The 24,653-nt window shown below is 53.8% G+C and overlaps 2 protein-coding genes across 9 annotated transcripts in view; both read left to right on the top strand.

Annotated features, from left to right (window-relative positions):
- Window positions 1-13,882, top strand: part of GDPD5 (glycerophosphodiester phosphodiesterase domain containing 5) — a 92,430-nt gene extending 78,548 nt beyond the window's left edge. For 5 of the 8 annotated variants that reach the window (XM_047878750.1, XM_047878753.1, XM_047878752.1 and 2 more), the window contains exons 13-17: window positions 425-582; window positions 833-980; window positions 2,437-2,519; window positions 5,310-5,422; window positions 8,102-8,395. In XM_047878750.1, coding sequence (XP_047734706.1) covers window positions 425-582; window positions 833-980; window positions 2,437-2,519; window positions 5,310-5,422; window positions 8,102-8,253 — 654 coding nt within the window. In that variant the 3' untranslated portion in view covers window positions 8,254-8,395. Of the gene's footprint in view, window positions 1-424; window positions 583-832; window positions 981-2,436; window positions 2,520-5,309; window positions 5,423-8,101; window positions 9,085-9,303; window positions 9,309-13,871 lie in introns of those variants that run through there. The other 3 variants (XM_047878757.1, XM_047878755.1, XM_047878756.1) reach the window with 3 other exon arrangements.
- KLHL35 (kelch like family member 35) lies at window positions 11,949-22,685 on the top strand. The gene is made up of 7 exons (XM_047878758.1): window positions 11,949-12,048; window positions 14,938-15,819; window positions 16,990-17,174; window positions 18,840-18,958; window positions 19,609-19,797; window positions 21,149-21,337; window positions 22,216-22,685. Exons 1-7 carry the CDS (start codon window positions 12,041-12,043, stop codon window positions 22,402-22,404), a joined length of 1,761 nt encoding a protein of 586 aa, XP_047734714.1. The 5' UTR covers window positions 11,949-12,040; the 3' UTR covers window positions 22,405-22,685.
- Window positions 22,686-24,653: the final 1,968 nt, after the last annotated feature.

Raw genomic sequence — 24,653 nt, forward strand, 5'->3', positions numbered from 1 at the left:
TGACAGGGTAGTCGTGGAGACAAGAGGGAAACAAGAAAGTCCTTTAAAATGTACAAAGGGCAGGAGCAGGTTCTCTGGGACACTGCTATTTCCACGAAGCACTGCCCGCATCCTTGTGCTGTAATACTTGGGGGTCAGAGGAATTCGAAACGAATTTATGGCAGCACACTAAACTGGTGGCATCCTATAGAGTGACTGACGCTTGGGTTATCAGTCTTGTCATGACAGGGGTCTACAGGGGAAGCTCCCTGAGTTGTTGCCAGAGCAATTGCACAGCCTTGGCTGGGACCAGGTTGACCCCTGTCGATAATGATTACACATAAGCTCCACTGTGTGCCAGGTCCCAGCTCTCTGAAACCTTCCAGGGGCTTCAGGCTTCTTTAACAGAAGAGAAAGCCGAGGCTGCCCCCTCTCCTGCCTGCAGGTCATGTGGCTGCCTAACAGGCAGAGGCCCTTCGTGCGGAAGGTGGCTCCTGGCTTCCAGCAGACATCAGGTTCCAAGGAGGCGGCCGCCAGCCTGCGGAGAGGCCACATCCAGAGGCTGAACCTGCGCTACACTCAGGTGTCCCGCCAGGAGCTCAGGTGCCTGCCCCAGCTCACCAGGGGGAGGCTGGATGCACAGAGTTCCTGGTTCAAAGAGTGGAGGTGGAGAGCATCAGGCAGATCCAGGTTTTGTCTGAGTTTGGTCCTCTGGGAGTGGAGATTCCTTTCTCCAGGGCCAGTTGTGGGTGTTCCTTTCTCCAGAGCCAGGAGGTTCGTGAAGGGGGCATGCTTTACAGGCCCGGAGGGCCCAGTCTGAGGGCTGACCACCCTCCGTCCCCCTGCCCCACAGGGACTATGCGTCCTGGAACTTGAGTGTGAACCTCTACACGGTCAATGCACCGTGGCTCTTCTCTTTGCTGTGGTGTGCAGGAGTCCCATCTGTCACCTCCGACAACTCCCATACCCTGTCCCAGGTGCCTTCCCCTCTCTGGATCATGGTAAGTTGGGAAATTGTTGGGGGGTGTGTGCAGGAGGGCACCTGGGGGTGTAGAGGGAGCCTGTGATACAGGGTGGGGGGTAGGCTCGATGCTCAGGGCTCTCTGGTGAGGTCTCAAGGGTGGGGGCAGCACATGGTGGGGGGTATAGGCTTGAGGCAAGAGGAAGATCTTCATGGCCTCTGGAGTCTGCACTAAGGTGCTGGGGGGTGGGAAGAACCTGGGCCCAACCCACAGGGAGAAAAACATCATTTAAGGGCCCCAGAGGAGTAAATTACTACTTGGGGGTTGGGTTTCAGGGGTTTGTTATATTTTGTTTTGAAGAAGGAGAAGGCATTAGAAAAAGAGGGTAACAACAGGACAAAGATAGGGAACATTTAAGAGCTGCTCTGAGAATACACCAAATAAAACCAGTTTTCAACTGGTTGATTGGGTCCCTATAGACTGGCCTGGGCTCCCATCCCAGCTCTGTCACTGGGGGAGCCCCCCACTCCTATGCTCCCCCTGGCTCCCCACTGCCATCTCCGTGAGGACAGGACAGCCAGTCTGAGGGTCTTGTTATGGCTGAGACAGTGTCAGGGTCAAGTAACCAGAGCTAGGTTATGGATGGTTGTGTCCGTCCACCTACCAGAGGTCCTTGCAAACCTCCAGAGGCTCTGCTGGGAACCAGCAGTGCGCACACTCGGAGGTTCAGGCGACAGCAGCTGACCAGCAGCAAGAAGTGCTCCTTTGTCCAGGCCCCGTCCCTCCTCCACAGCTCACCTGACATCAAGGCCTGACTACACTGGAGGCTTTGCCCTCCCTGGCCCCCGGAGCGGGCAGGCCTTCACTCAACACCCTACAGTGACACACGTAATCTCACACCTGCACAGATGCCACACACACCCCTGCATACATACTAGTCACTTACACCCCCACATTCAGCTATTTGTCTTTTGTTACTCAGCTTCTGCTTGGAGCCCCCCTTAAGCACACAAACCCACCAGGCTTATTCACAAATGCCACCTCTACCCTGAACACCACACAGATCTTTTTTTTTTTTTTTTGAGTGAGAAAGAGGGGAGGGGTACAAGTGAGGGGCAGAGAGAGAAGTGGGGCTCACTGAAGCGGGGTTCATGCTCACCTGATGTGGGACTCAGACTCACAAACTGTGAGATCATGACCTGAGCCGAAGTCAGATGCTTAATGACTGAGCCACCAGATACCCCACACAGATCTTTTTTATCCTACACACACACACACACACACACACACACACACACACACACACACACACAGGCTTACAGTGTTCAGAGCCTACTCCTACAAAATATCATCTCAAGCCCCAAAGCCCCCTCTGGATCCTCCCAGCCCATCCCTGATAGTGACGTGGGGTCCCCTGCCCATATGGACCCTCAGTCTGGGGCCCCGGTATGGACTGGCCAGGACTGAAAACTGGCCACTGGCCATCTGTCCACAGCCCCCGGACGAGTACTGTCTCATGTGGGTCACTGCAGACCTGGTCTCCTTCAGCCTCATCATTGGCATCTTCGTGCTCCAGAAGTGAGTAGGCTTGGACGCCCTTCCACAGCCTTCCCTGCCCCACAGCAGGCGAGCCCCCACCTCAGCCAGTCAAACCTCCCCAAGTCCTGGGCCAGGAGAAGCCCTGACCAGGCAGCGTGTTCAGGGTAGGAGGAGGACTGCCCAGTGGCCTGCAGCCCGTCCTCCTCAGCCAGAGCTGAGTGGCTTCGGGAACAGGTACCCGGCTAGGAGCCCATAGCCAACCAAGCTCTGACATGATTTGCTATGTGGACTTTGGCTTGTGTCCTGACCTGTTCCCCGGGGCCTGGGTTGTCACCGGCACTCAGGTGTGCCGTGCTGGAGACCTCCTGCCTGTCAGGGTAGCAGCTGAGCTGGTGGCTGCAGTGGGGAAGTGGGGTTGGTCTGGGGGAGGGTTTAGGGCCAGGCAGGGGCCCCAAACCAGCCACAGACAACAACTGGCCGTTCTATTCCTGACTGACGTTCTCTCTCTGTCACACACCGCTCTGATCCGGCGCATGTCCCTCCTCTCTCTCCCCACCCCCCTCTCTGCTGCACTCTGGCATCTCACAGCTATCACTTGATCAGGTAATTCTGGTGTGGTCTTCCTCTCCTGTCCCTCTTTTTCCCTCTTCCTTGCCATTCCCTTCTCCAGTTCCCTCTGAAAACCTGCCGTGCACTGAGCCGGTGCCTGGGTCAGGGTCCCTCGCGGGTCACCCTCCCAGACACCTCCCCTCGCCTGAAGTCTCCTGCTGTCCCCTGCCCTCCTTCTCTCCCCCACAATCCTCCCTTCTGTCCCCATCTTGCCATGTGTGTCCCTCTGCCCTTTGTTCCTCCTCGCTGTCTCTGTGGATGGGAACCCATGCTTCCCTGCAGGTTTGCTGACCTGGCCTCTCTTAGCACCAAAGCAGCTCCCCTCGGGGGAGGGGCTGTGCCTGGCTGTCCCTCCCCTGCCACCAACTCTAGCACTCGCAGGGGCCTTTGCCACTACCCTACCGAGTTCTGTTCCCCCCTTCCCACTTTTGGCTTTGCCTCTGTTTATCTTTCTCTGTGTCTCTCACTTTGTGACTCCTGCCCCCCCCCCCTTATACACACAGCCTCCCTGCTTTCCCCTGGGGGCACCCCACAGTGGTTGAGCTTCCTGTCCTAGATGTGCCTGGCTGCAGAGACCCTGGCCTGACACTTTCCTCCTGGGTTCGATGTTAATTTCCAACAGGAGTCCTAGGTCCTGGGGTCCAAGCCCCCACCTTAGCTAAGTGCCTTGGGCCCTCCTGCTTTATACAGCCTCACTAACCAGCTTCCAGAGGACCCTCCCTGGCTGAGGGGCTGAGGGGCTGAGTGCAGCAAAGGGACATGTACCTGGTTCTTCATTTGCAGCCAGCAGACATCCGCATGTGCTGGTGCTGTGCTGGGCCTGCAGCGGGGAGCCAGGCCTTCACTCTCGGAGCCCCGGTGTGCTGGGTGGGGACCAGCCAAGGTGGCCTAGGTGCTGGGATGGACATGTCCAGCCAGGGTCGTGTCACTGTCTTCCTGGGGGTCAGCAGAGGACTGATGGAAGAGGGGACCCTGAGGGAAATATCATTCCCTGCGGGCCCCCTTCCTCCATTCACTCACTGAACCAATACTATGGGCACCTGCCACACAGCAGACATTGAGGTTGGTGCCAGGGACACAGTGGCAGATAAGAGACCTATCGCTGCCCTCAAGGACATGTAGGGCAGCCAGCCCAGCCAGAGCACAGGCTGCCTTCCCCTCTGCTTCCTGCTTCCCCCTTGTCTGTCTGTTCTTTTCATTCACCCATCTGCCTGTCCATCTGTCTGTCCATTTCTGCTGTGCTGACCCCATCTGGAAACAACTGATTTCTCATGGAGTCCGGGCTGCCCGCACCACCCCCGCAGGGCTCAATGTCCGAGGGGTTGGGTTCTTGTTTCCAAGCTGACCCCTGCTTCTCTTGGTGGGAATGGGGGTAGGGGTTCAGTCAATCTTTCTGTCTAGTTTGCAGGACAAGTCATAAGTTCAGAGACCAGAGATTTGGGGCTGGTTCAGAGGTACTGCAATAGCAAAAACTGCTGTGGGCTAGGTACAGGAGCCCGAGTTCCCCAGCTCTTCCTGGCCCCTGCACGCCCCGTACAGCCCCACCTCTTGCCCATTGGCTTAATTTTATCCCCCACCTCATCCCTGCCTCAGCTGTCAGAGGGATTAATGCTGTATCTAGCCTGTGCCTCACCGTGAGGAAACAGGTCACTCTCTTAGGTTTGTTGGAACAGACCCGAGTCACTGACACCCTTGTCTCTGAACCTGTGAAGACAAGCTCCCCACTTGTCTTCACAGCTCCTCCCCTCACTCCCTCCCCTCTTTCACTTCCACTCCGGGGTTTCCCCACTGGCTTCACTCAGCCTGGTCCTGATGGTGGAGCTGGACGACACATCAGCCAGGACTCCCTGAGATTGGTGTGTACCCCACAGATGGCTCATCAGAGTCAGGTCTGCTAAGCTCCCCCACCCCAATTTACCCCAGAAGTCAGCGTGCAACTGCAAGCACCCGAAACAGAACTCACCAACCCCAAACAAACTATCTTCCTGGGCAAGGAGGGCTGACCTAGGGTTCGGGGGACAAGAGAGAGGCAGGAGAGCCCTGGCTGAGTCAGGGGACTCTGACGCAAGCCCTTCTCTGGGCTTCAGTTTCCCCATCTCTAGTCAGACAAGAGTCCTGCTGGCCTCTCAGGCCCAATCCGGACAGGTTCTGGAATTGGGCAGGACCCTCGCTCCAAGGAAGGGTGGGGAAGGACCTGTGCCCATGGGGCCGTCTCTGCAGGTGGCGCCTGGGTGGCATTCGGAGCTACAACCCCGAGCAGATCATGCTGAGCGCTGCGGTGCGCCGGACCAGCCGGGATGTCAGCATCATGAAGGAGAAGCTCATCTTCTCAGGTGTGCAGCCCTGCAGGTTGAGACGGGCGGTGGGCTCAGTTACCACCCCACGCATGTACTCGAGTATGTGTACACACATTCACCCACAGCACGTACAGCCAGGAACACAGCACAGACATACATGTACCCACCCAGCTTCACATACACATACAGAAACATGTACCCCTCCGCATGCTGTCATCCACTCCAAGCCCTGGGGCAGTCAGCCCCATGGGTGGTGGACAAAGGACAAAAGTGTGGGGGTGGGGGAGTCTGCTTTTAAGGCTTACCCTCCTTTGCCTGGTTTATACACCACAGATATTGATTTTTTCCCTTCTGATTGCTGCCAGCCCATCGATGGCATTCCCAGTCTGATGGAGGAGGCAGCCGTAAGAACAAATACATAGAAACTTGGGTGTCACTAGAGCTCCAACAGGTGTGCTGAGCCAGAGTGGGGTGCAGAGAAGAGTAGTCAGAGCTCCCTGGGACAGTGAGGGTCTTGGGGCCCACTTTGCAAGGAGGTGACCTAGTGGGAATGGGAAAGATGAGTAGGAGGGGTCTGGGTTTGAGGTGAGGACTGACCAAGCAGAGGGAAGGAAGGGTATTCAGGCAGGAACAGCATATGTTCAGAGGTAGTGAGGGGGCATGGCTTACTGGGGTACCAAGAATTATCATTCCATATGGTGGGGGGAGGGGGGGCTCAGGTTCACTTACCCTGAGGTGGCACTGAGGGGGGCACTTGGGCCTCGAGTGTGTGGTCAGGAGCTTGGGCTTCAGTTTGAAAGCAGAGTATGGTCACAGGCAGATCTGTCCCTGTTACAGGAGGGCTGTAACAAAGCACCCCAAACTGGTGGTGTAAACAATAGAAATTTATGGTCTCGGTTCTGGAGGCCAGAAGTCCAAAATCAAGGTGTTGGCAAGGTTGATTCACTCTGAGGACTGTGGGCGAAGGATCTGGTCCAGGCCTCTCTCCTTGACTTGTAGGTGGTCATATCTGTGTTTACGTGGTTCTCCCAGTATGCATCTCTGTGTACAAATTTCATCTCTTCCTAAGGACACCAGGCATATTGGACTAGGGCCCACCTTGATGACTTCATCTTAACTAACATCTGCAACAACCTTATTTTCAAATGAAGTCACATCATGACGTACTGGGGGCTAGAACTTTCAACATACGAATTGGGGGGGCAGAGCACAATTCCACCTCTAACAAGCATGGAGGGTGAACTAGAGAGGGGGAAGGTGGAGATGAGGAAGCCAGAAATTCAGGTGAGAGATTAGGCATGGGAACACGGAGGAGAGGAGAGATTTGAGGGATATTTAGGAGCCAGATGGACTGGGGTTCAAATCCCAGCTCTGTCCCCAACTAGAGTGTGAACCAGAGCACATTGGCACCAGACCCTTCCTGTATAAAACGGACTGGCACCTCCTGCCCCTCACAGGGTGCTTGTGGGGTTAGCACCATGCATGACCCAGCAGTGTGCTTGGTAAACACGGCCTGAATGAACGATACCCCAGAGGGGGTGACTGGTTTGGGAGCTGGTTCCTAGGATTGTGTGAACATCCATTCATTCACTCTCCCCTTTATTCATTCATTCCTTCAACAGATAATTGCCAGGCACTGTTTTAGGTGCTTAGGATTTACAGATTCTTGCCTATGGGACACTTACATTCCTCCTCCCTTGGCTCAAAAGACTGCCCTCTCCTGGGAGCCTTCTCTGAGCACCAAGGCTGGGTTGGAGGGCCTCTCCTGGTGGTTCTCAGCCCTCTAGCCACACTGGGGAGCTCCTGTAAGGGCCAAAGGCACCCGGGGTCCCCAGGATCCTACAGCCTGGCCCAGGGAAATCAGAAGGGGCGGGTGGAGTGAATGGAGAGCCTTTAGGCCTCTAGGCCTGGAAGATTCTGCCCATGCAGGCCCCCACCTCTCCTTCAGTGCCAAAGGCCATTCATTGAGCACCTTCGGATACAGACTCTGAGGCAGCCAGCCACAGCCCTCAGGCCACCCTGCCCACTCTGGGTTGAGAGGTCCTTTCCAGAGACCCTCAACCTCACCAAGGCACCCTGAGTCCCCTCAGGGTGGGCTCAGCTCCACTCAGCAGACACTTCCTGAGCCTCTGCTCTATGTTCGGTGCTGTGCCAGGCAGTAGGGACACAGATGCACCCAGACCTCACCCCTGTGCTTGAAGTACTCCAGTTGGTGGGGGCCACAGATAGTGACAGTACAGGATGCGATGGGGCAGGGGGAAGCAGGGGCTAAGGTGGACATGAGGAGGCCCCATCCCAGCTTGGGGGGCTCAGGGGAGGCTTTTAGGGAACCATAATAACAGAGATGAGAAAAATTGAGCCATATTTTAAGAAATAAAGTACTGATGGGGAAGTCACTCCCAGGAGAGGGACCAGTGCGTGCAAAGGCCCTGAGTAAACACATGAGCACCAAGCCCAGGAGGGTGCAGATGGTTTTCTGTGGCTGGGAGGTGGAGTTCCAGGGGAGAGGTGAATGGGGTGTGGCCAGAGTGTTTGCAGAGTCTAAGGAGGGCCTTGAATACCAACCTCAATAGCGAACCTGAACCCAGTGATTTCATCAGCCTCCAAGTGCCTGAATAGGAGCTGTGTGTTGCGAGTTACCCTTCCCCCTCATCTGCCAGCCATCCTCACTGAACTCTCTTCTCCCTACTCACGTTCTGCCTCCCTCTGGCCCAGCAGAGATCAGCGATGGCATGGAGGTTTCCGATGAGCTCTCTGTATGTTCAGACAACAGCTATGACACGTATGCCAACAGCGCTCCCACCCCTAAGGACAACCGAGGGAGTGGCAGCCGCACCAAGACTCTCACAGACCGGAGTGGGCGTTAGCCGAAGACCTGTTTGTCCCAGCCTGTACCTGTACGTGGAGACCAGGGGGCCCAAGAGAGCGGGCAGAAGCATGTCTGGACCTGGAGTGCTCTGGGAGCTGGCTCCACGGCCTCCTTGTTGGCTCCGGCCCCCGTCAGCCATGGCCCCCCTTGAAGGGGATTCCCCTCTCTCCTGAGGCCCAGCCAGGTCAGAACTCCAGTCTCGCAGAGGCCCCTGCTGGCCTGGGGCCCCTTCTGGGAAGTCTGGGGCCCAGGGCCTGGTCCTCCCCCGGAGGCCTTCCCTTGCATCCTGATCTGGAAGCTCTGATGGCTCGCTGCTGGGCCGTGTGGCAGTTGAGGATGTGGATGTCCACGTGTGTCCATCCTTCCTTCTATGCTGAGGTAGCCGACTTCTTCGGTGTCTCCTGCCTTGAGGGCCTGGGCTGGGCCTCTGCCCCCAGCAGCTGTTCTTCACATCAGTCTCAAAGCACAAGGAGGTTCAGCCCAAGAAGAAAGCCTGCTGTGGTGGAGACACTCCTCCCTGACCAGCCTCCTACCACCACTGGCCCTGCCTCAGGAGAGGGACTGAGCCACGTCCCCAGGAACAGCTGGAGATGGCCAGGAGAATAGGCCTAAGGCTGCTTTATCCCTCGCCCTCATGTCCAACAGACTTCTAGGGCACAGTGGCACAGAGGCCCAAGAGATCTGCAGACTGATACAACCTCAGGTTTCCACATCAGTGGCCACAGGGCATTGGCCACCTAGGAAGAATGTCCTAGGCATGGCCAAGGAGGCCTATAGCAGAGCAAGCCTGACAGCCTTGGCCAATATGATTAAAGCTGCCATCCTGACACGTGCTGTCTCTGAATGGTCTGTGGGAGGACGGGGAGAGAACTTGCTGGGTTTGGGATTCAGTTTTGGCCAAAGGAGGAAGCATTTTCAGAAACGAGTAGAAGAGTGGCAGGGTACTTGGGCCCCTACCCAGTATCACCGTGACACCAGGGGTTCCTTAATAACCCTGGGGTTGGGGACCAGCATCCCCATACTGTGGTGGGGAGATGGTCTTGGAGAGATAAAGTGACCATCCAAAGCCACATAGCTTAGAATGGGCAGAGGCAGAATCCTGCCCAAGCTCTGGCCCCAGAGCCTATGCATGTGCGCCTTCCATAACCAGCCAGGAATGGCAAGGCAGATGGGGAGACCTCCTGGGTCCAGTGCAGGGCTGGATGGTGGAGCTAGCAGGTCCCCTCACAGCCATATGGAGGTGCTTCTAGGAGCCAAGGGATGTACCTCTTCTGGGTAGAATTATTGGGGTCTAAGCAATTCTGGTACCTTCTTGGAAGAAAGGAAAAGAAACCCCTCCCAAATTCTGAAATCCAGACTGTGCCCCCCACATTAACCTCTAGGACCACCCTCTGGGAACTGTGAGGGGATTCACACTCCTTCCCTCCTACTGAACATATACAAGTGCATCCCTTTCAGGGACAGAGGTCAGCTCCCACCTTTCCCTGGGCACAACGTATAAGAGAAATCCTGAACAGCCAGGTCAGGGATGGGCTGCACTGCTCTACACAAAATGCCCCCATAACCTCTCCAGCCTCTGACAGGCCCACCCAGGAAAGTGGATTTGACCTTTCATTCCAGCCCTTTCCTGTCCAGCCAGTGCCCCTGGCCAGGATGTCCCAGGTTCATGGCCACACTTGGGCAACTTGAGACCTCCCAAAGTCTTCAGGAGCAGGTAGAGGGGGCTGGGAGTTCAGAGTGGGACAGCTAGTCAGCATCCCTCACCGGGGCCCTACACTGTACCCACCTCCCCAGTGCACAGGCAGTCCAGCTGCCTCCCCTCATCCCCCAAAGCAGAGGGAGCATGGAGACCATTCCCTAGGTGGGCAGAGGGCCAGTCCTGTCTCCACCCTCAGCTGAACCTGCAGCCTGTGGTCAATGCTGGCTCCTGTCCCTTGACTGAAGAATTACTGAGAACCCAACCTTCCTGATGCCATCCCCACACCCTCCCCTGGTCTGTGGAGGACAGACTGACTGCCCTGTTCACAGAGAAACCAGAGACAGGGTCCCTCCCCGTCCCACTCCTTCCCTTGGACCTCAGGGGCACAGCCTCCCCTGGGTGAGCCTGCTCCAGGGCCATCCTTCCCAAGTACAGATAAAAAGTGACCAAGGGGCACCTGAGTGGCTCAGTTAAGTGTCCAACTCTTGGTTTCGGCTCAGGTCACCATCTAAGAGATGTGGGGTCAAGCCCCACGTCAAGAATCTGCTTGAGATTCTTTCTCCTCTCTCTCTTTCTCTCTCTCTCTCTCTCTCTCTCTGCCCCTACCCCCTGCTCATGTTCTCTCTCTCAAAATAAATAAATAAACTTAAAAAAAGAATCTCTCATAACCTATGACACATCGCAACACATACTCCTTTCTTGGGGGGAAGGGAGATAGACCATTCCCTGGCATGGGGTTCTGGGAATAGACTCTGCCCCCCAGGACGCCTACTTGGCCAGCATCATGGTGACCCCTGCCATCCCAGCTCCTTCCACAAACTCAGCCCCAGGCCTCACTGACTCCACATGGCACGTGGCTTTCACTTACAGACCCCCTCTTGAGTGTCACAGCAACCCAGTAAGAGTGGCAGAGCAGGAACTGTGAGCATCCCTACTGCCAAGATGAAGAGCTGGGCCAAGGGATGAGCAGGAGTCTGCCCCAGGCTGCATGGCAAGTCACAGCAGTTCCAGGACCAGACCCCAAGTGCCCTGGGCCTATCCAGGTTCTTGTCAAAGCAACCTCCTCCCAGTTGCTGACCTCTTCCATGAAGGCAAATCTCCTCACCTGCCTCTCAAACACTAGGCCCGGCGGTCCTTTGTGGAGGCAGCAAACGATCTGGGACCAGCCTATGGGGTTGCCTCCTCGGGGTCCAGGAGGCCAGGCCAGCCCAAAGCTGCCTCCTCTTGTCCATGCCAACCAGGCCTGCTCAGTACCACCACGCCCCACCTCACTGGGTCCCCTCCGAGTCAGGTACATTGCTGAAAACTACCTCAACTCATACCGTGCCACAGATATAGGATACACACAGTCCACGAGGCACAGCTTCCTGTCCTTTACAGACAGACCCATGTAAAACACAGAAACAACCACTTAGAGATGGACACTAAGAGGGACACACCAGACAGACAACCAGACACATGCAGTCCTATAAGACAAAGTCTGCTGTCAAATAGGAACACAGATAAAGCAGAGCCACACAGAAGCAGGAGGGAAACAGGAGACCTCTAAGCTATGCAGTCACATTCTTAGTCACACCTACAGCTATACAATCACACCCACCCCGGTGCTACACAGTCACCAGGTCCCCATGCACTCCCACACTCACAGGGACCCTGGAACACCTGTACACTCACAACCACCCGATTACACCCCAACTCCCTAGGGCAATCTCCCCTACACCTTCACATCCATGCATTTATTCAGGGGTACAACCAGTGCCAGATCACCCCCAACCCAGGTACAACATTCCCTGAGATGTATGCACAGTCAATGCCACGCTTACTCCCGCCTCCTTCCTTCCCCCCGTCCCTCCCAGTGCTGGTCCAGGAATGGAACAAAAGCCCAGCGTCCCCTCCTCCCCTTCTCCCCCTCTCCTTTCCCCTCCCCCCTGGCGTCCAGCCCCTTTGTCCTCCTGTAGCTGAGCCGGAACGGGAGTCCAGGCAGAGCCGCAAGGACATTGGAGCCGGGACTGCCAGGGGTGCGGCAGCAGGACAGAGAGGAGTGGTCAGTGCCAGCGCAGCAGCCACAGAGCACCTGGGTGAGGGCATGGCCAGGTAAGTTCCAGGTACATCCGGGACTTAGACCCTCACACGGCAAGGCTGTGTGGTGTCTACAAGTCTGAATGTGTATTTGTGTGAGTGGCTGTGGATGTGAACAAGAAACAGGGTAGCATGTCAACTTCTAGAGGCTGGATTCCCCAGTTTGCATCAGGACTCTCGGCTGGAGGTGCCTAGATTCTTAGCTGGGATGGGAGAATGCCCAGCAGGGTCCTCCCTGGGAATCCCTACCTTCCATGTTGCAACCGGGTGTCCTCCGGCCCCCAGACTGGGAATCTCCAGGGTGGAAACTGAGTCTGATGTCCCAGCATGACCACAGTGCCCAGTGCACTAGACAGCAGTTAGAACGAATGAAAAAGTGAAAAAGTATTGGTGCACTTCCAGGAGAAGACTCCCTCCCTGCCCCGCCAAGCAGCCCCTGTGCTGCAGGGACAAGCCCCTCTTTACCCTGAGGAGGCCTGCCCTCTTGGATCTCAGCTCAGGAGGTGGCTGCTTTCTTAGCAAACAGCCTGCAGAGAATGGAATGGGGGCCGCGTGCTCTGCTGACCTCTCTCACCTCCCTCTGCTGATCCTGGGCTGCTCCTTAGAACATCCCCTAACCCTGGCAAGTGTGGCTGAGCAGCTAGGCATGCAGAGTCGGGAGCCAGGTGGGTTCAGGGCCCAGCCCCTCTACTTGGGCATAGTTAGCTTCCTGGGACGCTGCCCACCGGGGAGCACATTTCTGTCATCCTGAGACAGGACGATCCAGCGCCAAGGATGACCGGAGCATGAGCAATGAAAGCCAGACTAACGCTGGGCAAGATCTGACCTCCAGGGCAATGCAACCTCATGCAGTGAGCTCCCAGTCCCTGGAGGTGTGCAAGCGGAGACTGTATGTTCATAATGGCCAAATCGCAGCCAGCCCAGTACCGCCCTTCAGTCTCTAGAGTGCTTTCGCGAACACCTTTCTTTTCATCCTCACAGCAACCACTGAAAGGCGGATTCCCTGTGTGCTTTTGCTTCCTTATGACAGACTCAAAGAAGGGCAGGGGCATCTAAAGAAATGTTCAGGGTTGTGAGGATCAAATGAAATTATGTACATAAAAGCAACTAACATACCTGGTGCGCTTCCTTCCTCTCGTGTAAAAACATGTAAAGAAATGTTAGCTGAATTTGTACTATGTACCTAGCACTTTTCAAATTCCACTTGATAGTCCCAAAGTCACAACAATCCTTCTTCAGAGGAAGAAACTGAAGGGGAGTGACTTGTACAGCTCACACAGAGACTCAGTGACAGAGGCAGGGTTAGAACCCAGATCAGTCCTTAGAGCTAGCTCCATTTCCCCACCGTGCTTCTTGAAAACGCAGAGAGAACTCACTAGAGAGAGGGCCAACTACCCTCTCAGCGGGGCTCTAGCCTCCTGCACTCTTTCTCTCTGGGCCTTAGCAAAAGTTCTTCTCTAAATGGTGACAAGCTCCCTGCATTGCCTTCCCTTCCTCTGGCTAAGTCCACCTATGCTTCTCAGTCTGCACACCCCTCCTCAGGAACACCTTCCCTGACTCCCCTCCAACTGGGTTTAGTTGCTATCGGCTCCCACACTCCCCCCCGTGGGGCCCCCACCAAGCTGTGAGATCCAGGAGGGCAGGGTCTATGACTATCTTGCTCACTGCCTGTCACAGAAAAGGCTCTAAATACATGCTAGCTTAATACATTCGCTCAATCTTAAATAGGTATTAACTGAGCACCTACCACGGGCCAGATCCTGTACTGATGGGGGAAACGTGGATATTAAATAGAAAAATCAAGGCTTGGGGACACTTGGGTGGCTCAGTTGGTTGAGCATCTGACTCTTGATTTTGGCTCAGGTCATGGTCCCAGGGTCATGGGATGGAGCCCCAAGTCAGGCTCTGTGCTGAGCATGGAGCCTGCTAAGATTCTGCCCCTCTCCCTCTCTGCCCCCCTCTGCCCCATTCATGTGTGTTCTCTCTCTAAAAAAAAGAAAAAGAGAAAAATCAGGGTTTAGTCAGTGTGGAGCACCCACAGGAAATCAGGAGACAGGATGGGGTGACAAGTGGGAAAAGAGTTATACCTCCCTACACCACACTGGGTCTCTGTGGGGCAGTCTGAATCCCTTCTACAGCTCCTGTCAGGGGACCCCCCCCCCCCCCAACACACACACAGATATTTTGTGCAGGTTCCAGTAACCTCCCAGCCATCCTGTTCCAGACCTTGGAGAGTTAAAGACTCCCTGCTGTTGGCAGCCACGTGGCACTGCTTCACCCCTTGTGAGAGGCCCTAAACACGATGTGTTTGTAAACCGTTCCCTTATTAGACTCTCCTCCAATTATCCCATTTGAGAGCTTACCATCTGTCTCCTGCTGTTATTAAGAAAAAGTTTAGTGGTGCCTGGGTGGCTCAGTCCGTTGAGCGTCTGACTTCTGCCCAGGTCATGCTCTCACAGTTTATGAGTTCAAGCCCCACATCGGGTTCACCGCTGTCAGCACAGAGCCCGCTTTAGATCCTCTGTTCCCCTCTTTCTCTGCTCCTCCCCTGCTCGCTCTCTCTCAAAAATAAACATTAAAAAAAGAAAGAAAAAGCTTAACGAGTTTGAAGAAGAGAAAGAGTAAAATGGCTTAAGTGGGTAAGCGAGGGAGAGGTAATACAGCCGAGGCAGGGCCTAGCCCTTCAGGTAGGCAAGGACTAGATCACTATAGCCATTAGGGCTCTGGGTGGAGGAATGGAATGACGAGCAGCTGGATAAATGAAAGCACACGCGTTACATTCATGCACACCTGTGTGAGCAAACCAGACAAGGAACCAAGGATGAACGGACGAGGGGCCTCTGGCCCTCTCGCCAGGCCCAGCCCGGTGGATTTCTGACGCCGTTTGTGCTCTTTACCTGGCAGGATGCTGGAGGGCCCGGTGCCGGAGGAGTCGGAGCACAGGTCCCAAGGGCCGTGCGCTGGGTCTTGCCACGCGCAGCGCCTTCTGCAGACCCTCAATGCGTACCGACTGAGTGGCACCTTCACCGACGTGGTGCTGCGCGCCGGTGGCCGAGACTTCCCGTGCCACCGCGCGGCACTCAGCGCGGGCAGCGCCTACTTCCGCAGCCTGTTCGCCGCGGGGCGGCCGGAGCGCGGCCTGGCCGTAGTGCCCGTGGCGCCCGTGGCCTCGGAAGCGCCGGGCGCGGGGCCGGGCGTGGCGGCGGCGGCTCTGGCCGTGGTGCTTGACTACGTGTACGGGGCGGGCGTGCGGCTGCGCGCTGAGGACGAGGCGGCCGCCGTGCTGGCGCTCGCCGAGCGGCTGGGCGTGGCGGGCCTGCGCGAGGCCTGCGCCAGCTTCCTCGAGGGTCGCCTGCGCGCCGCCAACAGCCTGGCGCTGCGTCGCGTGGCCGCCGCCTTCTCGCTCGCCTCGCTGGCCGAGCGCTGCGGCCGCGTGCTGCGCCAGGCCTTCGTCGAGGTGGCGCGCCACGCCGACTTCCTGGAGCTGGCGCCCGACGAGGTGGCGGCGCTGCTGGCCGACCCGGCGCTGGGCGTGGCACGCGAGGAGGCCGTGTTCGAGGCGGCCATGCGCTGGGTGCGCCACGACGCGCCGGCCCGCCGCGGGCAGCTGCGGCGCCTGCTGGAGCACGTGCGGCTGCCCCTGCTGGCGCCTGCCTACTTCCTGGAGAAGGTGGAGGCCGACGAGCTGCTGCAGGCCAACCGCGAGTGCCGCCCGCTGCTGCTCGAGGCCCGCGCCTGCTTCATCCTCGGCCCCGAAGCTGGTGCGCTGCGGGCCCGGCCGCGGAGGTACGGCCCCCATTCCCTTGCCTTCCACCCTTCCGCATCCCTGGTTCTTCACTCATCCCTGTGGCATCCTTTAATCCAATCACTTAATCGTGCCTCCGGAATGAGATGCGGTCATGCATTCGGCACACATTTCATGGACTTGGTACTGGGAATGCGGCCCTTGAGTTCAGGATCCAGTGAGGGAGGGGTGGGGATCTCACACCTTACACATATCCTTTGCCTTGCCCGCCCATCCATCCATCCATCCATCCATCCATCCATAATTCTGAGTGCTTCCCTGCGTGCAGGTCTTGTACTGGGTGCCTGGGATTTGGGAATATTTGGAAATAGCATTTACCTCCGAGAGCTCAGTTTAGTAAAGGCTATAAATAGGCAGGTCCTGGAAAAAAATCAGAGGCTTAGGGCCAAACCAGGAGACTTTGCATGGAGTAGTCCAAGATTGTCTGTCACCCTCCCAAGGATAGAAGACAGGACGCCTCTGTCTTCCCATACTGTGTCTCCCAACACTAAGCTCAGGGCCTGGTTCAAAGAAGATGCTCAATATTTGTCAAAGGAATTAGGTACGAAGCCGGTGGCTTGGCTTGGGAATTCTGGTATGGTCAAAAGCCTGAGGGGTTGGTTAGTGGAAGGGGAGAATGCTTTGCTGAAAGGGTGATGGAATTAGTAATTAGGGAATGGGTTTAGGAGATGATTACAGTAGGAGGGAGGCAGCAGAATTAGGCAGTCTTCATTAGGGATGAAGGGCAGAAAAGGGTGAAGAGAATGAGTTAGTGGCACCCAACCTGGGCTTGCATTACAGCTCTCTCACTTATTGGCTCCATGACTTCTGGCAAGCCAAAGTCTGTGAGCCTCAGTTTCCTCCTCTGCCAAAGGAGTTGTAATCCCTGCCTAATAATCATAAGGATTAAATAAGGTGACTTTTCTAGGCAAGGGCTCTGTAAAGATTCTTTCTCTATAATTCAGAGGTCAGTAGATTGGGGTTAAGGATTAGTGTGACACTCTTCCCATCAAGAACTGGAAAGGAGGTTGGAGGTGTCAGAGTCCAGCACGGGACTGGAGGACAAAAAGGCATGGAAGGGCAGCAAGTCAGTACAGTCTGGTCATCGAGAGGGTGAGGAGGGCCAAAAGTTGTGTGCGGGTTAACAGGCATTGGGCTTATCACCATGCCAGATTCATGGACCTAGCTGAAGTGATCGTGGTCATCGGCGGTTGTGACCGCAAGGGGCTCCTGAAGCTGCCCTTCACTGATGCCTACCATCCAGAGAGCCGGCGCTGGACCCCACTGCCCAGCCTCCCAGGATACATGCGCTCAGAGTTCGCCGCCTGTGCTCTGCGCAATGACATCTATGTTTCCGGTGAGGGCAGGTCCGCAGGGGGAGCCCCACAGGATTGGCTCTTTGCCTCTCTCGTGCAGGTCCCTTGTTTTAATCTTCAGTTGTGAAATGGGGGTGGGATATTCTTGATGACCTGTGGTTACTGACTGAAGTGGCATGTAGTCCTGCAGAGCCCATCACTAGTGTGATTCCGACCTTTATTCACCAAAGTCCACTTCAGTTTGTAGTACTATTAATCACTTCTATTTAGTAGACCACATGTAGGATATTATGCTGGGCAGCTTACATTACTCAATTTCCCCTCTAGCCCCATTTCACAGAGAGGTTAAGAATTTTCCCATTATCTCAAAAATGGCAAAGCTAGGAAGAACACAGATTGTTTTGGTACCAATGGATTGTGCCCTGAGATTCAGGCCCCAGAGATGTAAATAAAATAGTCCCTGCCTCCCCAGGGGTGCCCTGGAGAGGCACTGAAGACAGAGACACTTCACTTTACCACCAGACTTTTCAGCTGGATCTTGAAAATCTGGAGGGAACAGCATAGGACAGGAATGTGCAGAAAGGAACCCCAGGTACTCAGGTCTCCAAAGTGCAGATTGAGTGCATCTGGGAGAAGAAGGGAAGTATTGTGGATGAGGCAGGAAAGGGAGTCAAGTCAGGTCAGGGAAGCTTTGATTCCAGGTCTAGGCAGACAGCACTGTGGTAGGGAGCTATGGGTGTCTAGGAAGGATAAGGAGAAGAATGAACCAGAAAGGCCTCAGGGACAATCCAGGCCACACTTTATTAGTGGATAACTTCTCTAAGGCTCCTGATGGCCTGTGAGCAACCACATGTTGCTGGGCCTCTGCTGGGAATACACAGAAGCAAGAGCTATAAAACAGTGTTGGGGCTTGAGTCATGGGCTCAGGCTAAGGGATGCAGTCAGGGTTGTCCCTGGGAAGGGTGCTCCTGACAGTTGAGTCCCTGGTCAGTAACCCCGGGAGGAATGGGGAAGGAGAGTCCACGGCCTGCATTCCAGGGCCTGGCCTCATAGGCCATACCACTGCCCAGCTTCAGGGACTAGAAGTTCTGGATCTGGTCACTGATCTGGAGTGAAAGGCCATATGTGGTCTTCAACGGTGCATTCTTGGTTTCTAAGCTGCATCTGAGTTTCCTATCTCTAAACTGGGTACAGTAACACTAACACCTCATGGAGGGATAACAGACATGAAATTGTGAAGGTAAAGGCAGAAATGAGGCAGGGTTCCTAGGTCACTCTCTACCTTTACCCATCCAGAGCAGGTGGCTCTGCTTTCCCTTTGCCCCCATCACCTTCCTGATGCTTGTCTTGGGCACGCTTTGCACTCTTATATCTAGTTGAATTCTAAGTGCCCCCCACTTTGCTTCCCTGAGCACAGAGCCTGGCATACCACCATAAGGCACCAAGTGAAGATCAGCTTCTTCTCCCTGAGGCTTTCAGGCCTCTCTCCTCAAAACTCCTGCCCCTTGTCCTAACTCACACCTTCCCACCATTCAATCAAAGCACACTGTCCAGGTGACAGGCCTAGAGCCTCACACCAGCACAGTGGGGGGGAGTCTTTCCTGCTTAACACTTCCTTTGCATCTGGGGGCCCTTATTTCTGGGTCTTGAGGGGTGCCGGGGTTAGCAAGAGGGCCTGGGGTCAACAGCTGCTTCTCTTTCCCTAGGAGGCCACATCAACAGCCATGACGTTTGGATGTTTAGCTCCCCTCTGCACACCTGGATCAAGGTGGCCTCGCTGCTCAAGGGCAGGTGGAGACATAAGATGGCAGTCATGCAGGGGCAGGTAAGCACACCCAGCAGCTGCTGCCCTGTGAACCAAGGTACAGATCAATGGACTTACTGGGGGAAGGCCCTCTAAGACACTGTCTTTGAAAGAAGAGATCTTAGGCACCAAAAAGCAAAGCTACTTGCCTGAAGTTAAAAATAATGCTAGTGCTAATACCAATCACCATAATAGTACAGTCTAGCAGTCAGGGGTCAAAGGTGTGGGTTCTGGGCCAAACAGACTAGTTTGAATTTTGACTCTGCCACTTAAAAAAAAAAAAAAAATTGCTCATTATCTCTATAAACTACATCCCGAACTCAGAAAATAGAAGTGCTTCTTAGGACCACTGAAGTGAGCTGATAAACTCTCAATAAATTACTAGGTATTATTATTAAGCATCAGCCTGGTGCCAGATATTTTACAGACAGATTTAATACCCACCCCAGAGACCGATATCATTATCCCCAGTTAACAGAGGAAACATGTTCAGGGAGGTTTGGTAAGTGGATGGAGGCCACCCAGGCACTGGCAGTGCTGAGATGCACGTGATCTAGGTCTGGAGAAAGTTTCTCTGCACAGAGTGGAGCCCGTGGGGCTGGCACACACATGGCTCTGACTCCCGCTGGAAGTCGCCGCCACACCTCATCCTTGCCTGTCCTCACCCGCAGCTGTTCGCGGTGGGCGGCTTTGATGGCCTTCGGCGCCTGCGCAGCGTAGAACGCTATGACCCCTTCTCCAACACCTGGGTGGCAGCAACACCTCTCCCAGAGGCTGTGAGCTCAGCTGCAGTGGTGGCCTGCGCCGGCAGGATCTACGTAATCGGGGGCGCCGGGCAGGACGGTGTCAGCATCAACAAGGTGGGCACAGACAGGGCATTAGAGGTCTGCTGTGTGCCAGGCGCAGAACTGGCACCTTCATGTCCTCGTCCATTTTCTCACTCTTAACAACCCTGAGGAATGACCTCCTGGTTGCATCAAGGAAGTGAGTTCAGAGAGATAGATGACCCCAAGGTCACACGGTGGGTCTGACGTGAATATTTTACCTGGTGCCATAGGGGTTTCAAATACATTTTAAAAATTAAGTGAGGGCAAGGATGGGATTACTTAAAATGTTTTTCCTCCATTTAAACAACCACCACCATGCAGTACTGAAAATTTAGAAAACAGAAACAGAAAAATATCACCCATGACCCCACCACCAAAGGATAACTACTATTAATATTTTGGTACATTGCCTTCCAAGCTTCTTCTGACTCTTTGGTGTTTAAGTTTTGTGTTTACCCTTAGTAAAATTTTGCATTCTTTTTATTCTCATCTAAATGAAAGCAACTTTCCACATGCTTACAAACTCTTCACAGCCATCATTTCAATAGTTCTCTGGGTGGGTGAACCATAGTCTATCAACCAAATTTTCAGTTGTTGAACATTTAAGCTGTGAATAAAAATTATTCTTGATAGTAAATTCCTCCCTCTCCTGATGGCCTCACAAGTCTGTGGTCCTGGGACCCGAATCTTTCAAAAACTAGGATCCCTCACCCCTCCTTATTCCGACCCCATTCCCCCCCCCACACACACCTTCCTGGGGCTGGCTGGGGGAACTGCCCTTTAATACCCTTTTGTGCAGCACTGATGTATTATAGGCCATTCCAGGGGTCTCCAAGGAAACAACTGAGGAAACAGAGTAAGGGTGAACACAGAGGTAGGATAAGCCCTCAGAAATTGTGGAAGGTGTTGTAAACACTGGTGGGGGTGAGAAGCCTGTGGGTAGCTGTAGGAATGGGGACTACAAGACAGCCCAGCTGGAATCTTGTCATGAGCTCAGAGCACCAAGAGGAGGGAAGAGGGTTGACAACGTATGCAACAAGAAATGCATCTCTATTTGGGGGGCCTGCTCTCTGAGACCTTCTCTAGCACTAATGAAGATGGTACTTCCATCTTCTGGGACACAGACCTTTCCCAGACCTTGAAGGATGAGGAGGCTTTGGACAAAGGGAGGAGTCCAGAGCTGGGGCTAGAATATGGAACCAGACTCAGCACACTTGAGGGCAGGGATAGGGGTTCTCCTCTATTCTTGCAGATGCTAGCTCAGGCCTGGTGGACACAGGTAAATGTGTCGAATGAGTCCCCCCAGCCGGAGAGATGGGAGGATGTGGGTAGCAGGGCAGTTGGGGGGTGAAGCTTCACCACAGCCCCTCCTCCTGCGCCTCAGGTACAGTGCTTTGACCCTGAGGAGGACCGGTGGAGCCTGCGATCACCGGCACCCTTCTCACAGTGCTGTCTCGAGGCTGTCTCCCTTGAGGGCACCATCTATGTGGTTGGAGGCCTCATGAGCAAAATCTTCACTTATGACCCTGGCACAGATGTCTGGGGGGAGGCAGCTGTCCTCCCCAGCCCTGTGGTAAGTAGATGCTACTGGGCACAGCCTTGGTACTGGTGGCAATCAGGAGAACAAGGTGCCATGTCTAAGGATGTGAATCTCAGAGTTTGGGAGTCTTATCTCTGACTCCATGCTAGGCAGTTATATATAATTCCTTAGCTTTGTCCTCGTTATGATAATCAGCCACGTGTTCCACAGATAAGGAGACCAGCCTCAGAGAGGTTGAGGCCTCATCCAAGGCCACCAGTTAGGCCATATTAAGGCAGAGCATGGAACCTTAGTCCCAAGTGCTTTAGTCTTGAATGGGGGTCTTGGTCTAAATGACTCTGCAGTCTCTTCTGTTCTGAAGGCCACCAGCTGGTAGCCTATTGTGGGGAGATCAGGGTGAAGGGACTTGGTAAGTTCCCCTGCCCTAGTAATATTAGAGGAGGGAGGTCCAGGCCCTAGATGTTCTGGCCCCTGCATTCCTTGTCTCCCCCATCTCCTGTCCCCTTCCCTGAAACTCCAAAGATACTACATAGGGGTGTGGTTGGATTGCTGGTCCCTGCCAGTTCTGACCTTCAGTGCTTCTAAAAGCCTGAGATTTCTGGCCTGAGTCTGAGATCCTAGAGTGGTCGTGGTGGTTGTGATTGTTATCACTGTTACTGAAGTTCTTACTATCTTCCTGGAACTATGTAAAATGTTTTAATTGCTTAACCCCATTAACTGTTAAGGCAACCCTTAGTAAGGGTCAAGCCAGAGCTTGAACTCTGATTCATCCAGTCCCTGCCTTCCTGCCGTCTAGACTGCCTGCTCATATTCTGTGGATCGGGGTTTTACTGTCTGGCCTGGCCAGCTAGGGACAGAGGGAGCTCCAGGCTGGACCCCATAGCTGATTATCTTTCTGTTTGTCCACCCAGGAGAGCTGTGGCTTGACTGCGTGTGATGGGAAGGTCCACATCCTTGGTGGGCGGGATGATCTTGGGGAGAGCACCGACAAGGTCTTCACCTTTGATCCCAGCAGTGGGCAGGTGGAGGCCCAGCCATCCCTACAGCGCTGTACCAGCTCCCATGGTTGCATCACCATCATTCAGAGCCTGAGCAGGTGACACAGACTTGAACAGCCTGAGCCAGGAAACAGAGAAAGGAAGGAGAACTTGGGTTCACCACTGCTCCCCTCATGGCTCCTCCATGTAAATAGCCCCTTAACTTATTGCTGCCCTCCCTTCTCATAGAAATAAAACCTTCAAAGGTTGGGTCTGTGTTCCAGCTCAAGCCTTCTTTGCCTGGAGAAGTAATGCCCAACATCTACTCCCTGAATTGACTCTTTACAAAGCACCTTCATATATCCACCTTCATGATGGCAGTATGGACATATTAAAAAAAATTATGAAACATTTCATGCATAAAAAGAATATATTTTTATACAGCTTAAGAATTATAATAAAGTAAATATCTGTGTTTCCACCATCTAGCTTAAGAAACAGATCTTTACAAATGCCTTTGTAGGCACCTCCATTCCTAAACCCATTCCTTCCCACATCTATCCCAAAGGTAATCACTGTCTTTACATTTGAGATTATTGGCATTTTTGAAACTTTTAATAAGCTAGTTATTAATATTTGTATTTTACAGAGAAGGAACTGCATTAAAAAGATGAGAATCACCCAAGATCATATACTTAGTAAGTGGCGGAGTCCATGACTCAAGATTTCATGAAGCTTCAGGAATCCATGAAGCAGTTCTGGTCAGGCTGGTTCTCTTTTTCTAAACTACCTTCTCCAATTCAAACACTTAGCAATGACAGATAAATGCCAGACAACTAAAAAGACAGAGGCTTAATTGGTGGGAATGCAAACTGGTGCAGCTATTCTGGAAAACATTGGGGAAGGTCTTCAAAAAATTAAAAATAGAATTACCCTAAGACCCAGTAGTAGCACTGCTAGGAATTTATCCAAAGGATACAGGAATGCTGATTCGTAGGGGCACATGTACCCTAATGTTTAATAGCGCTATCAACAATAGCCAAATTACAGAAAAAGCCCAAATGTCCACCAACTGATGAATGGATAAAGAAGATGTATATATATACAGTGGAATACTACCATTTGCAACAATGTGGATGGAACTGGACGGTATTATGCTAAGTGAAATCAGTCAGAGAAAGACAGATACCATGATTTCACTCACATGTGGAATTTGAGAAACTTAACAGATGATTATAGGGGAAGGGAAGGAAAAATAAGATAAAAAAGAGAGGGAGGCAAACCATAAGAGACTCTTAAATACAGAGAACAAACAGGGTTGATGGGGGTGGGGGGTTGGGAAAATGGGTGGTGGGCATTGAGGGTGGGGAAAATGGGTGATGGGCACTGAGGAGGGTACTTGTTGGGATGAGCACTGGGTGTTGTATGTAAGTGATGAATCATGGGAATCTACTCCTGAAGCCAAGATTACACTGTATGTTAGCTAACTTGACAATAAATAAACAAGTAAACAAATAAATGTAAAATAAAATAAAGACAGAGGCTTAGGCTTATAAGTAAGTAAACATGTCCGAGGATCAGAAACAGAATTATAAAACCATGAGGAAGGGAGAAGCTTCAGCTTTAGGGTTCAGACTCTGGGATAAAGCTCTAAAAAGGATAACAAATAAGGCTGTTAGATGCTAGGGCCAAGGTGGGGTGCCCCAACTCACAAATGCAGCAGAAACAGAACAAAAACCATCATGGGACCCTGAGCAGCTCTGAGGCCAAGCTCACAGCAAACCGCAGGCTCAGGGTGGCAGGCACCAGGGCCCCAGCCTGAGAACCCAGCCAGCCCAGCTCCACAGCTGGACTTCCGAGTTCCCCAATGTCAACAGAGGGCACAAGCTCCTCGTACCATCATAAGCACCTGGGTGGCCTGGGGCTCTATGGGCAGCAAAATAAAACTGCTGGAGGGGGAAGGATGAGCTCAGAGCACAGACAGGGGACAAAAGATGTCACATATTCTGTGAGGCAGAGACCCAGTGGTTCTGGTCCTATGCCTGTGTTTCTGAGGCCCAGAGGAGCTGGCCAGGCCCCATCTGGGGCTCCCTCTCTTGTGCACTTAGATTGCCTTTTGAAGAGCTATCATCTGCTCTTTGCATCCCTCCCGGCACAGGGCCAGCCCCATTCCCCTCCCCATCTTCCAAAGCCCCAGGGCCCTATCTGTGGGGTCTCTCCAGCTGGGACTGGCCCATCACAAAGCCCTGGGTTCCAACTGAGCTGCTACCCTCTGATTATCCCAGATTAGGAAGCCTGTGACCATCTGGACACAGCTGATAATGGCAGAGGGGAGGGGAGGAGAATGGAGGCCCAGCCTCTCAGAGCCTGCT

Source organism: Prionailurus viverrinus, chromosome D1 (genome assembly GCF_022837055.1).
Source record: "Prionailurus viverrinus isolate Anna chromosome D1, UM_Priviv_1.0, whole genome shotgun sequence".
Classification (NCBI taxonomy): domain Eukaryota; kingdom Metazoa; phylum Chordata; class Mammalia; order Carnivora; family Felidae; genus Prionailurus; species Prionailurus viverrinus.

Coding starts and splice junctions, on each gene's coding strand:
- KLHL35 (XM_047878758.1), top strand. Junction 17,175..18,839: donor CAATGACATCTATGTTTCCG/GTGAGGGCAGGT, acceptor CTCTTTCCCTAG/GAGGCCACATCAACAGCCAT. Junction 18,959..19,608: donor TGGCAGTCATGCAGGGGCAG/GTAAGCACACCC, acceptor CCTCACCCGCAG/CTGTTCGCGGTGGGCGGCTT.